The following is a 12,741-nucleotide window of genomic DNA, read 5'->3' on the forward strand; positions in this document are numbered from 1 at the left end:
ATATACTGTATATTTAAAAAAAAATTGGTGTGGTTTTTGGCGGGCTGGAACGGATTAATAGCATTTCAATGCATTTCAATGGGGAAATTTGATTTGAGATACGAGCAATTTGAGTTACGAGCTCGGTCACAGAACGAATTAAACTCGTAAGTCAAGGTTCCACTGTATATATATATATATATATATATATATATATATATATATATATATATATATATATATATATATATATATATATATATATATATATTTCTGTCAGTTGATTGTTTGTTTGCCATTTGTATTACAGTGTACAAGAAGGTAGAAATAAATGAATGACATGTTTATCTAACCATTTATTCGGGGGAAAATTATTACGGAAGTGTAAGTGGATCCTGGAAAGTGGATCGGCCGCCGCGGTCCAATCGAGTGGCCGGCACGCCTCCCAGACCTTACCCCTCCAGATTTCTTTCTTTGGGGGCTCAAGAAAGACCTTGTTTATCGTGAAAAGCCTCATACCATTCAGGAATTGAAGGCTCAAATCACTGCAAAGTTTGAGGAAATTGATATCGAAATCTGCAAGCGTGTGGGCCACTCTGTGCCTGCTCGGCTGCAATTGTGCATCGATCACGAGGGAGGGCACTTTGAAAATTGCAAGTAAAACAGCTTGGTACACTTCCGTAATAATTTTCCATGAATAAATGGTTAGATAAACATGTCATTCATTTATTTATACCTTCTTGTACACTGAAAAACAAATGGCAAACAAACAATCAACTGACAGAAATATATATGTATGTATATATATATATATATATATATATATATATATATATATATATATATATATATATATATATTTGTGCAGCGTCTGTCCTGTCCTGTGTTGTCTTGTGTTGTGTTGTCACTGAAGTACTTTCTCAAACTTTTGTGAAATCGTACCAAACTTCTGGTATGCACATATCTCTCCCGTCGGTATGTCCTAAGGGTATTTTTTTTTTAATCCTTTTTTATTTTTATTTTTTTTTGGAATTTGTTTGGGAAAAAATGTTTTTTTCAACTTAAGTTTTCAACTTCAATTGTTTATAAAATGTGATATCACGTATATTACAAATACATTTGTGCAAACTAATTGTTTGGATTATGATTGGTTTAAACCATGACAAAACGGCAACTCGGGTCCAGTCATTTATCTATATATCGACACATCTGGGCAGTGTCTGTGTTGTCACTTAACGACTCCCACAAACTTTTGTTTCTGTGGTTGTGAAGTGTTTTTAATAATGTTTTGGTGGTTTTTAATCACGTGGTGGTGAGGTATTTTGAATTATGTGGTGGTGAGGTGTTTTTAAATGACATGGTGGTGAGGTGTTTTAATATCACATGGTGGTGAGGTGTTTTTAAATCACATGGTGGTGAGGTGTTTTGAATTACGTGGTGGTGAGGTATTTATAATTACGTGGTGGTGAGGTTTTTAATTATGTGGTGGTGAGGTGTTTTGAATTAGTTGGTGATGAGGTGTTTTGAATTATGTGGTGGTGAGGTGTTTTGAATTACTTGGTGGTAAGGTGTTTTTAATTTCGTGGCTGTGAGGTGTTTTTATTACTGATTTTATGGCTGTGAGGTGTTTTTATTATGTGTTTTATGGCTGTGAGGCGTTTTTAATTTCGTGGTGGTGAGGTGTTTTTATTACGTGTTTTACGGCTGTGAGGTGGTTTTATTACGTGTTTTATGGCTGTGAGGTGTTTTTAATTTTGTGGTGGTGAGGTGTTTTTATTACGTGTTTTATGGCTGTGAGGTGTTTTTATTTTCGTGGTTGTGAGGTGTTTTTATTACGTGTTTTATGGCTGTGAGGTGTTTTTATTACATGTTTTATGGCTGTGAGGTGTTTTTGTTTTCGTGGTGGTGAGGTGTTTTTATTACGTGTTTTATGGGTGTGAGGTGTTTTTATTACGTGTTTTATGGCTGTGAGGTATTTTCAATTTCGTGGTAGTGAGGTGTTTTTAATTTCGTGGTGGTGAGGTGTTTTTATTACGTATTTTATGGTGGTGTGGTGTTTTGAATTACGTGGTGGTGCGGTGTTTTGAATTACGTGGTGGTGCGGTGTTTTGAATTACGTGGTGGTGCGGTGTTTTGAATTACTTGGTGGTGAGGTGTTTTGAATTACGTGGTGGTGCGGTGTTTTGAATTACGTGGTGGTGCGGTGTTTTGAATTATGTGGTGGTGCGGTGTTTTGAATTACTTGGTGGTGAGGTGTTTTGAATTACGTGGTGGTGAGGTGTAATCGTCCCAAACTTCCAGTCTGCACCTACCCCTCCCCTATGTATGTGCAGAGGGGTTCTTTCTTGAAAAAAAAACATTCAACCTAAATCTTCAACCTAAATTGCCTATAAAAATGTAATATCACAAACACAACAAATACATTTGTGCAAAGTAATTGTTTGTATTATGATTGGTGAAAATCATGACAACACAGCAACTCAGGTACAGTCATTAGCCTCAGCTAAAATAAGCCCGTGCCTCAGTATCGACGTTTGGTGAGGCGAGCGCAGCGAGCCGAGCCAAGCTAGTATATATATATTTGTGCAGCGTCTGTCCTGTGTTGTCCTGTGTTGTGTTGTGTTGTCACGGAACTACTTTCTCAAACTTTTGTGAAATGGTACCAAACTTCTGGAATGCACATATCTCTCCCGTCGGTATGTCCTAAGGGTATCTTTTTTGAAAAAGTTTCCTATTTTTTATTTTGGAATTTTTTTGGGAAATTGTTTTTTTTCAACTTCAATTGTTTATAAAATGTGATATCACGTATATTACAAATACATTTGTGCAAAATAATTGTTTGAATTATGATTGGTTTAAACCATGACAAAACGGCAACTCGGGTACAGTCATTTATCTACATATCTACACATCTGGGCAGTGTCTGTGTTGACACTTAACGACTCCCTCAAACTTTTGTTTCCGTGGTTGTGAAGTGTTTTTAATAATGTTGTGGTGGTTGTGAATCACGTGGTGGTGAGGTATTTTTAAATGACGTGGTGGTGAGGTATTTTTAAATCACATGGTGGTGAGGTGTTTTTAAATCACATGGTGGTGAGGTGTTTTGAATTAATTGGTGGTGAGGTGTTTTTAATTATGTGGTGGTGAGGTGTTTTGAATTAGTTGGTGGTGAGGTGTTTTTAAATGACGTGGTGGTGAGGTGTTTTTAATTTCGTGGCTGTGAGGTGCTTTTATTACGTGTTTTAAGGCTGTGAGGTGTTTTTATTACATGTTTTAAGGCTGTGAGGTGTTTTAATTTTGTGGTGGTGAGGTGTTTTGAATTAGTTGGTGGTGAGGTGTTTTTAAATGACGTGGTGGTGAGGTGTTTTTAATTTCGTGGCTGTGAGGTGGTTTTATTACGTGTTTTATGGCTGTGAGGTGTTTTTATTTTCGTGGTGGTGAGGTGCTTTTATTACGTGTTTTATGGCTGTGAGGTGTTTTTATTACGTGTTTTAAGGCTGTGAGGTGTTTTTATTACGTGTTTTAAGGCTGTGAGGTGTTTTTATTACGTGTTTTAAGGCTGTGAGGTGTTTTAATTTTGTGGTGGTGAGGTGTTTTTATTACGTGTTTTATGGCTGTGAGGTGGTTTTATTACGTGTTTTATGGCTGTGAGGTGGTTTTATTACGTGTTTTAAGGCTGTGAGGTGTTTTAATTTTGTGGTGGTGAGGTGTTTTTATTCCGTGTTTTAAGGCTGTGAGGTGTTTTTATTACATGTTTTAAGGCTGTGAGGTGTTTTATTTTCGTGGTGGTGAGGTGCTTTTATTACGTGTTTTATGGCTGTGAGGTGTTTTTATTACGTGTTTTATGGCTGTGAGGTGTTTTCAATTTCGTGGTGGTGAGGTGTTTTTAATTTTGTGGTGGTGAGGTGTTTTTATTATGTGGTTTATGGCTGTGAGGTGTTTTAAATTACTTGGTGGTGAGGTGTTTTAAATTACGTGGTGGTGAGGTGTTTTGAATTACTTGGTGGTGAGGTGTTTTGAATTACGTGGTGGTGAGGTGTAATCGTCCCAAACTTCCAGTATGCACCTACCCCTCCCCTATGTATGTGCGGAGGGGTTCTTTCTTGAAAAAAAAAACATTCAACCGAAATCTTCAACCTAAATTGCCGATAAAAATGTAATATCACAAACACAACAAATACATTTGTGCAAAGTAATTGTTTGTATTATGATTGGTGAAAATCATGACAACACAGCAACTCAGGTGCAGTCATCAGCCTCAGTTAAAATAAGCCCGTTCCTCAGTATCGACGCTTGGTGAGGCGAGCGCAGCGAGCCGAGCTGAGCTAGTGTATATATATATATATATATATATATATATATATATATATATATATATATGTATGTATGTATGTATGTATGTATATGTATGAATGTATGTATGTATATATATATGTATGTATGTATGTATGTATATATATATATATATATGTATGTATATATATATATATATATATATATATATATATATATATATGTATGTATATATATATATATATATATATATATATATATATATATATACATATATATATATATTGTTGCGGATATGGGATTTGGCCTCCATCCATATCCGCTTGTAAATATTCCCCTATTTCCCCAATACTCCCCAACTATCCCCAATCCCCCATTCCCTAGTCCCATTGTCTGTAAACAACACTCTGTAGCCCCGACCTTCCCCTTTTTCCCCCATTAAATGTCGTGCCCAGGTCCACCGCATCTCACGTAGACAACTATAGGACATCTTGCTAGTTATTCTTAGTCTATGTCAGTTAAGGACTCGTTTCCATTAATTCTGACTCTTCGTTGCACCAGAATGTGATTGTATGGCACCATTAGTAAGTTTAGGACCTCCCAATACCTCCCCGCATTTCTTCCTCATGGAACAACAACACCAACAACAACAACAGCGGGGGCGGCGCGGCGGCGGCGCGGGGAGTGTGCGTCCTCACTCCGGCTTGGTTAGCCGCCATTGACCATGTGCTCCGACGGGGTTACCATGCAGGGGCTCACTGTCAGCTCCTCGTCAAGGGCGGAGCCCGGTAACCCCCCGCACCCAATAAGAAGCGGCGGACCGATTCCATCTGGGGCGGAGCTAACGAGCCGAGGGCGTGTCACTCCCCGCTGGACATGCGCAGGAAGACGGAGGTGACGTCAGATGCGCCTGAGCTTGAAGAGAAACGGACGCCACCTCCAGCGCGACGATACCTACCCGCATCTCTGGACCGGACCGGGTCGATTCTGCCCCTGAGCCAAGGTGCACCTTGAGCTATCGACTGCCTGCCCTCCCCTGCCATCAATCCCCGTGTGAGTCAGTCTTGTCCCGTTTGTCTGTGGTCTGTCGGGAATAAGATAAGACTGTGTCTAAGTGCCCATCTTGCTGTGCTGTACCTCTGTGCCGTGTAATCTAAACGTTCTGCATAACCCATATTATATCCTCCTCCGGAGGTCTTGAGAACTGTACCCCTGGTGTCGTGTCATTTAACCCAGCCGTTGTGTCCTTTCCTTCATTGATTTAGCATAGCGCGATTCGGCCAACGTTCGAGTGTAATCGGGTAACTTGTGCGAACACGGCGGCCATTCCGCTCGGTCAAGCAACATCAAAGTCGTGTCCGTAACAATATATATATATATATATAAAAATGTATATGTATATATATATATGTATATATATATATATATATATATATATATATAACCCGTGGAACATCCACAGAAGGGAGGATGTGTATGGATAGAGTGTACCATTATGGATGGCATAGGGGATTTGCTTGTCCGAGTAAGAGTTAGGAAGAAAGATGAGAATGAAGAGTGCGTTTATGAACAACGATCGCCAACACCGGCACAAATGCATGCTCTGGATTGTTCACTCGGTGGACGGCTTGCTGTCGCCTTCACCTGTCCAATCAGCGGACGGCTTGCTTCGCCTTCGCCCAGCAGACGCCAATACGATGGCGTCATAAGATGGCATCGTATCGGCAGTTAATCGGATGCTTTTGGGCCCCAACGTCGGCTAATTCAGATTTTTCGAGTATGGCTGTACGTGATAAACAAAGAGCGCGGTTCGTAGATCGTAAATCCATTAGTGCCGTGGGCATCGGGTCACTGGGTGCGGTGTAAAAGGGATAACAAAGTCGAGTCCTTACGCTATTATTATATAGACTAGCCGAAACCCGTGGAACATCCACGGAAGGGAGGATGTGGTGTATGGATAGAGTGTACCATTATGGATGGCATAGGGGATTTGCTTGTCCGAGTAAGAGTTAGGAAGAAAGATGAGAATGAAGAGTGCGTATATGAACAATGTATTTTTTGCAATCTACTTAAATGACAACGCTACGATATACTTTTGAAAAATGAATGGATTCGTAATAGGAATCGGCATAGCACCACTCTGGCCATTTTTTATGGGACTATATGGTGTGGGTTGGATTTGTGTGAACAAAATCAAGAAAAAGGCGACACTTTGTAGAATCCAACTTACACTGTGTATAAAGTGTCACGTCCTGACTTTGTATTTTATATTGTTAGAGACAAAACAAACACTAAATAACATAGCCACATACCAAAAACGTGTATTTTCAATTTTCACTTGTGCAAAAATGCTACTCACAATTACATCGCCTGTGCGTCGGCCTGTGATTGAGCCAGAGAGTTGGCCTGTGAGTCAACTTCCTTTCCAATGTCTGCAAGAGTTGAAATACTCATTGTGCATGTGTAAAATTATATGAAAGAAGAACATGCATATCAATAGACGATGCCATTGAAAAGGAGCGCAGCTGTCAATAGAAAAGGATGTCTGACATCAATTTGACATTTTTTTTTTTTTTTTTTTTTTTTTGTATACAAGATCGAGGCTCGTGAAAGAGCGAACATTAATCACACAAAAAGACAAACAGACACATAAAACAAATAACATCGGGAGCGGTAGACAAGATGGGGAGAGAGGGGGAAGGACACAAACACAACATTTGAGAGCAGGGACCGAGACACATGGAGACATCGAGAGATCTGTGGGAGGGAGAGGGCTTTGGGGGGAGGCATGTGAAGGGGGGGTTTAGGTATAAACATATGGACACTGCCAGGATTTCCAGGAAAGAAGTTGGAATTTCAAACAAGGTGGATCTGGGGTGAATTAGTGGGGGTAGAAAAGATCAAGGTTATGGATGGGGGAAGATAAGAGATGGTGGTGAACAGCTGTTTTAAAGACCTGGAGGGAGGAGAGGGATTGAAGGGAGTGTGGGAGTTTGTTCCACAGGCGGGAGAAAAGAGGAATGAAAGAGTGAAGGTGAGCAGAGAGCCGAGATTTCGGCAGTTTAACCATCAGAGGGTTGCTGGCAGATCTTGTGCGACCTGTAGGAATATTTGGGGGACAGAGCACAGAGAGAGCTGGGGGAGGAAGGCCGGAGAGGAGTCGGTAGAAGACAGAAAGACCACCTACCTGCCTGCGGTGAGTGAGTGAAAGGCCCTCAGAGATAGCTTAATCGCGGGAGATTCCAATGATTTTGAAAGCTTTGGATTCAACAGCGTGAAGCCGAGCCAGGTGTGAGGCAGGAGCACCAGCCCATAGGGGAGAACAGTATTCCATTGAGCTGCGGATGAAAGCCTTGTATGTGGTGAGGAGCTCAGGTGTGTCGAGCAAGGACTTCGCACGACGGAGGATGCCCAGTCGGCGACTGGCTTTGGGGGCCAGCTTGGAAATGTGGTTTTCCCAAGAAAGATCATGGCAGATAGTGAGACCCAAAAGCTTGAGCGACAGAACTTCTTGGAGAGGATTGTTGAGAAAGTAGATGGGAGGGTTGTCCAGTCGATCTTTTCGGAGAGACATAGTAAGAGAGTGAGATTTGTCAGGATTGAAAGACATGTTCCACTTGTTTGACCAGTCTGTGATTTTGTCCAGGTCTTCAGAGAGTGAGGAGGCTGCAGACTGCCGATCTGAGGGAAGAGGAATGGAGCGGCAGAGAGTGGAGTCATCAGCAAAGAGATAGAGAGGATTTTCCAGAGAGTCGGAGAGATCATTGATAAAGACCAGAAAAAGCACAGGGCCCAGCACACTTCCTTGGGGAACTCCAGCCTGAACAGGAAGGGGAGATGAGAGAAATCCATTCAGGGCTACACGTTGACTACGACCAGAGAGGAAGTCCGCAAGCCATGCATGGAGATTTCCATGGATACCATAGGAGGAGAGTTTGGTGAGCAGAGCTGGGTGCCAGACCATATCAAAGGCCCGTGATATGTCAAGGGAGACAGCTCTGATTTCCTGTTTGGCATTGAGGACCTCCATCCATTGTTGAGACAGCAGAAGCAGCATGTCCAGAGTAGAGTGACCTGGTCTGAAACCAAATTGATGATCAGAGATCAAGCCATTGGAGAAGAGGAAAGATTTCATATCCGAAGCAATGATGGATTCCATGACTTTGCTGATAATTGGGAGCAGGCTGATTGGTCTGTAGTTGCAAGGATCTGTTTTTGCACCTTTTTTGTGTAAAGCGGTAATGTTAGCTGATTTCCAGGATGTTGGCAGATGACCATGAGCAAAAGATAGGGTGAAAAGAACAGAGAGAGGGTGAGATAGAGCGGCAGAGCAGGATTTTAGGACCCATGGGCTGATGCCGTCTGGTCCAGTTGCAGAATCAGAGTCGAGGTTTGACAAAAACTCCTCCACCTTGTCAGGAGAGAAGGACACAGAGTCCAGGAGCAGTTGGGTTCGACTGGGAAAGGTGGGAACAGAGAGAGATGGGTTTGGGACACAGGAAATGACACAGGAAATGACAGGCACAGGAAAAGGCACAGGAAATGACAAACAAAGAAACAGTTCATTTCCATCGGGTAATATTACGATGAGAGATCAGCCGATACCTTTATTATGTCCATCAGCATCCATGGCACTTAGGAAAAAAAAAAAAACGTGGCATCAGCCAGCCGCAGCCAACTATCACGTACCGTCTCGAAGTCAATGCCATCCTTTTATCTCTTCGTATACACCTCACTGATTTCTACCTTATCGTGAACAGGGTAAAGCCTACTTTGATAATCATGGATGCTGATGGACATAATAAAGGTATCGGCTGATCTCTCATCGTAATATTACCCGATGGAAATGAACTGTTTCTTTGTTTGTCATTTCCTGTGCAATAATGTCAAATTGATAAGTCAGACATCCTTTTCTATTGACAGCTGCGCTCCTTTTCAATGGCATCGTCTATTGATATGCATGTTCTTCTTTCATATAATTTTACACATGCACAATCAGTATTTCAACTCTTGCAGACATTGGAAAGGAAGTTGACTCACAGGCCAACTCTCTGGCTCAATCACAGGCCGACGCACAGGCGATGTAATTGTGAGTAGCATTTTTGCACAAGTGAAAATTGAAAATACACGTTTTTGGTATGTGGCTATGTTATTTAGTGTTTGTTTTGTCTCTAACAATATAAAATACAAAGTCAGGAGGTGACACTTTATACACAGTGTAAGTTGGATTCTACAAAGTGTCGCCTTTTTCTTGATTTTGTTCACACAAATTCAACCCACACCATATAGTCCCATAAAAAATGGCCAGAGTGGTGCTATGCCGATTCCTATTACGAATCCATTCATTTTTCAAAAGTATATCGTAGCGTTGTCATTTAAGTAGATTGCAAAAAATACATTGTTCATATACGCACTCTTCATTCTCATCTTTCTTCCTAACTCTTACTCGGACAAGCAAATCCCCTATGCCATCCATAATGGTACACTCTATCCATACACCACATCCTCCCTTCCGTGGATGTTCCACGGGTTTCGGCTAGGCATAAAACCCAATCGAGGCCTGAAGGCCAATTATCTGTTTTTTAGCCGCGTCGCAGACGCTGCTCATAGAGTGCCCTCTGCTGTTGTTCTTGTTCTTGTTCTTGTTCTTCTTCTTGTTCTTGTTGTTCTTGCAGAGAAGACAAAACCTCAAAGCTCCACCCATTCTGGGAACCATAGCTCCACCCATTGTGGGGGAGGCTTCATATAAACAAATATCCACCATTTTATTAACTCGCATAGCTTTGAGGCCTGTTTTGTAGGCCCGTGGTGTCTTGCTCTCTCACACAGGTTTCTTTCAAATCAAATTCGATATATCATTTCATTTTTCACAGTCGCTAACATAGTTTTAGACTCGGTTGAAAAAAAACAGGAAGAAAATCCGATGAAAGTTACCCTTTATAGAACGAAATGAATTCTCAAAGGCCTGTAACTTCAAGTCCATTGAGATATATTTTGTTTAAATCGCGGCATGGTCAGTCATACACTGCCCGAAATAACAGACGGGAAAATGCCGAGATATATTAAAAATTCGTCCATTTGATGACAATCGTCACGATGAAATATTTAATTTATACGTCGTCACAATAATGTGGAGAGAGGAGCATAGCTTCGTTCACGTGTCGCCACATACGGGAAATTGCCGAGATATATATTTTTTAAATCGCGGCATGGTCAGTCATACACCGCCTGAAATAACAGACGGGAAAATGCCGAGATATATTAAAAATTCGTCCATTTGATGACAATCGTCACGATGAAATATTTAATTTATACGTCGTCACAATAATGTGGAGAGAGGAGCATAGCTTCGTTTACGTGTCGCCACACATGGGAAATTGCCGAGATATATATTTTTAAAATCGTGGCATGGTCAGTCATACACCGCCTGAAATAACAGACGGGAAAATGCCGAGATATATTAAAAATTCGTCGCCACACACGGGAAATTGCCGAGATATATTTTCACTTTGCACAAAAATAACATCAAGTAATCGAATCAATAGGAATGTCCTGTGCCTATAACATCGACGTTATAGGCACAGCTGCATCTAGGCATTGTGTAACATCGACGCGGCTTTTGTTTTAATTAAAACTTTTTGTACTTGTTTGTTTTCTAGTTTTTTTATCCAAACATAGCCCTCGACCTTCCCCTGGATGAAAGAGAAGGCCATGCAAAGGTTGGTTGCACACGTTCCTACAGGGTCCGGATGCATAACGAGCAAACAAACAAACAAACTTTCTTCTTTATATTTTCGATTAACCTAGATTCCAAATATCTGCCTTTAACCCATCTTGGAGAAGACAGAAGTCCTTCAAAAATGTAATCAAACAACCTGATTGACTTCCAATCACAGTTGCACTATTATCATGTGACAAAAGTGAGCATATCTCTTAAAACAATTCAACATGAGCCCTTACTGTAATAAACTCTCTGGAACGAGAAGCAGGGAGCGGAGAAAGATGAAGTGACAGGCAGGAACAAAAGAGTAAAAAAGCATTAAAGAGAGTGTGTTCTATGAGATTCTCACCTGTTTCCCACAGACACCAACGTGCTCTGCTTTTCCTTGCAGATGTTTTCAGCCTCATTAAATGTGTACGGTTTGTTCACAAAAAGGTAGCAGAATTGTTCATATTGCCTCCAACCCTGAAAAAACATGGCACGCACAAGCTGAAATGTCTTCATATCTCTGATGGTTTCAATTACCCCTCAGGTTGAAGACAGCCATGTAAATAATTCAATGCTATTCCACATCACCCAACGATTCCATATTTCCCAACTATGGTATTTCATAACACCTGAAGCCCCTCTGCATTTCACGTGCATATGAGTACATGTATATATGGTCTGTACATATATTTTTTTATTTTTAAAATCGAGTTATTCAGCTTGAACACAACCTGACAAGGTGGGAGCACTTACCGCCACCATGATGGACATCTGCAGTCGAATACAACCGGGAAGTCAAACCAATGAGCTCGTCGGCAAATTTACCAGTCAAACTCAGGAGAAGCGAGAACCCATCCACGGATGCATTTCAAGCTGTTCGCCCATCCCCAGTGTCGAACAGGGCCATCACCCAGGTCCTCCCTCCCTGATGAAAAGATTCCTTCAAAAAAATTTCCCAGGGTTTTTTTCCCTGGCAATTTTCTCATCTCTTTTGCAGGTCCAACAACGTCCCAGCGGCAGTGGTATGTGAAAAACTCCATTCCGCACTGCCCATTGCCCGCACTAACCCATCTGAGCCCTCTCGAATACCTTTGGCTGTGTGTACCTCTCCAAAACCACCCATTGCTTGTCTGTGTGGTATACCATCCCATTACACATTTAAAAACACCTGTTTTATATTTATATTTCAGCAATTGTGGATCAACTCAATCATTCACAGCTTGCTTTATAAATACTAGGGCATGCCCGTACTATATATATGCCCGTACTATATATCTATCTAAAATTATATCCCCCCCCTCTATTTACATGAAATGGTTTGGTCCATTCGCAACGCCAAAGCGAACGGCGAACGGCTTGCGAGTACAGTGACAATCCCCCCCCCTCTATTTACATGAAATGGTTTCGTCCATTCGCAACGACCACAGAACCCCCCCCCTCTATTTACATGGAATGGTTTGGTCCATTCGCAACGCCGGCACACGCGATCGTTCGCTGCTCTCTGATTGGTTGAATCGTTTTTTGGACATAGCTCGGTAAGTAATTGTCCGATTAATATGAAACCTTGAAAAGGCACATCCTCGGGTCCCCAGCAATATACCTGGCAAGTTAAAAGTATATCGGACCCGTGGTTGTCGAGAAACAGCGGTCACAGACAGACAAACGTACAAACGTACAGACAGAGATTACTGGAATTATAGATAGATTAGTGATTGTTACGGATCCCGGATTTAGGTGAATTACTATTCATGTCATTGCTT

At 41.4% G+C, this 12,741-nt stretch overlaps 1 protein-coding gene across 3 annotated transcripts in view; it reads right to left on the minus strand.

Annotated features, from left to right (window-relative positions):
• Window positions 1-12,741, minus strand: part of LOC137431059 (macrophage mannose receptor 1) — a 234,554-nt gene that overhangs the window by 164,624 nt on the left and 57,189 nt on the right. For all 3 annotated transcript variants that reach the window (XR_013624029.1, XM_068121949.2, XM_068121948.2), the window contains exon 10: window positions 11,343-11,458. Coding sequence is in view for 2 of the 3 variants with exons in the window: in XM_068121949.2 (XP_067978050.2) it covers window positions 11,343-11,458 (116 nt within the window). In the remaining variant the exon portion in view is untranslated. The remainder of the gene's footprint in view (window positions 1-11,342; window positions 11,459-12,741) is intronic.

This window comes from Myxine glutinosa, chromosome 7 (assembly GCF_964187855.1).
Source record: "Myxine glutinosa chromosome 7, kmMyxGlut1.1, whole genome shotgun sequence".
Taxonomy (NCBI): domain Eukaryota; kingdom Metazoa; phylum Chordata; class Myxini; order Myxiniformes; family Myxinidae; genus Myxine; species Myxine glutinosa.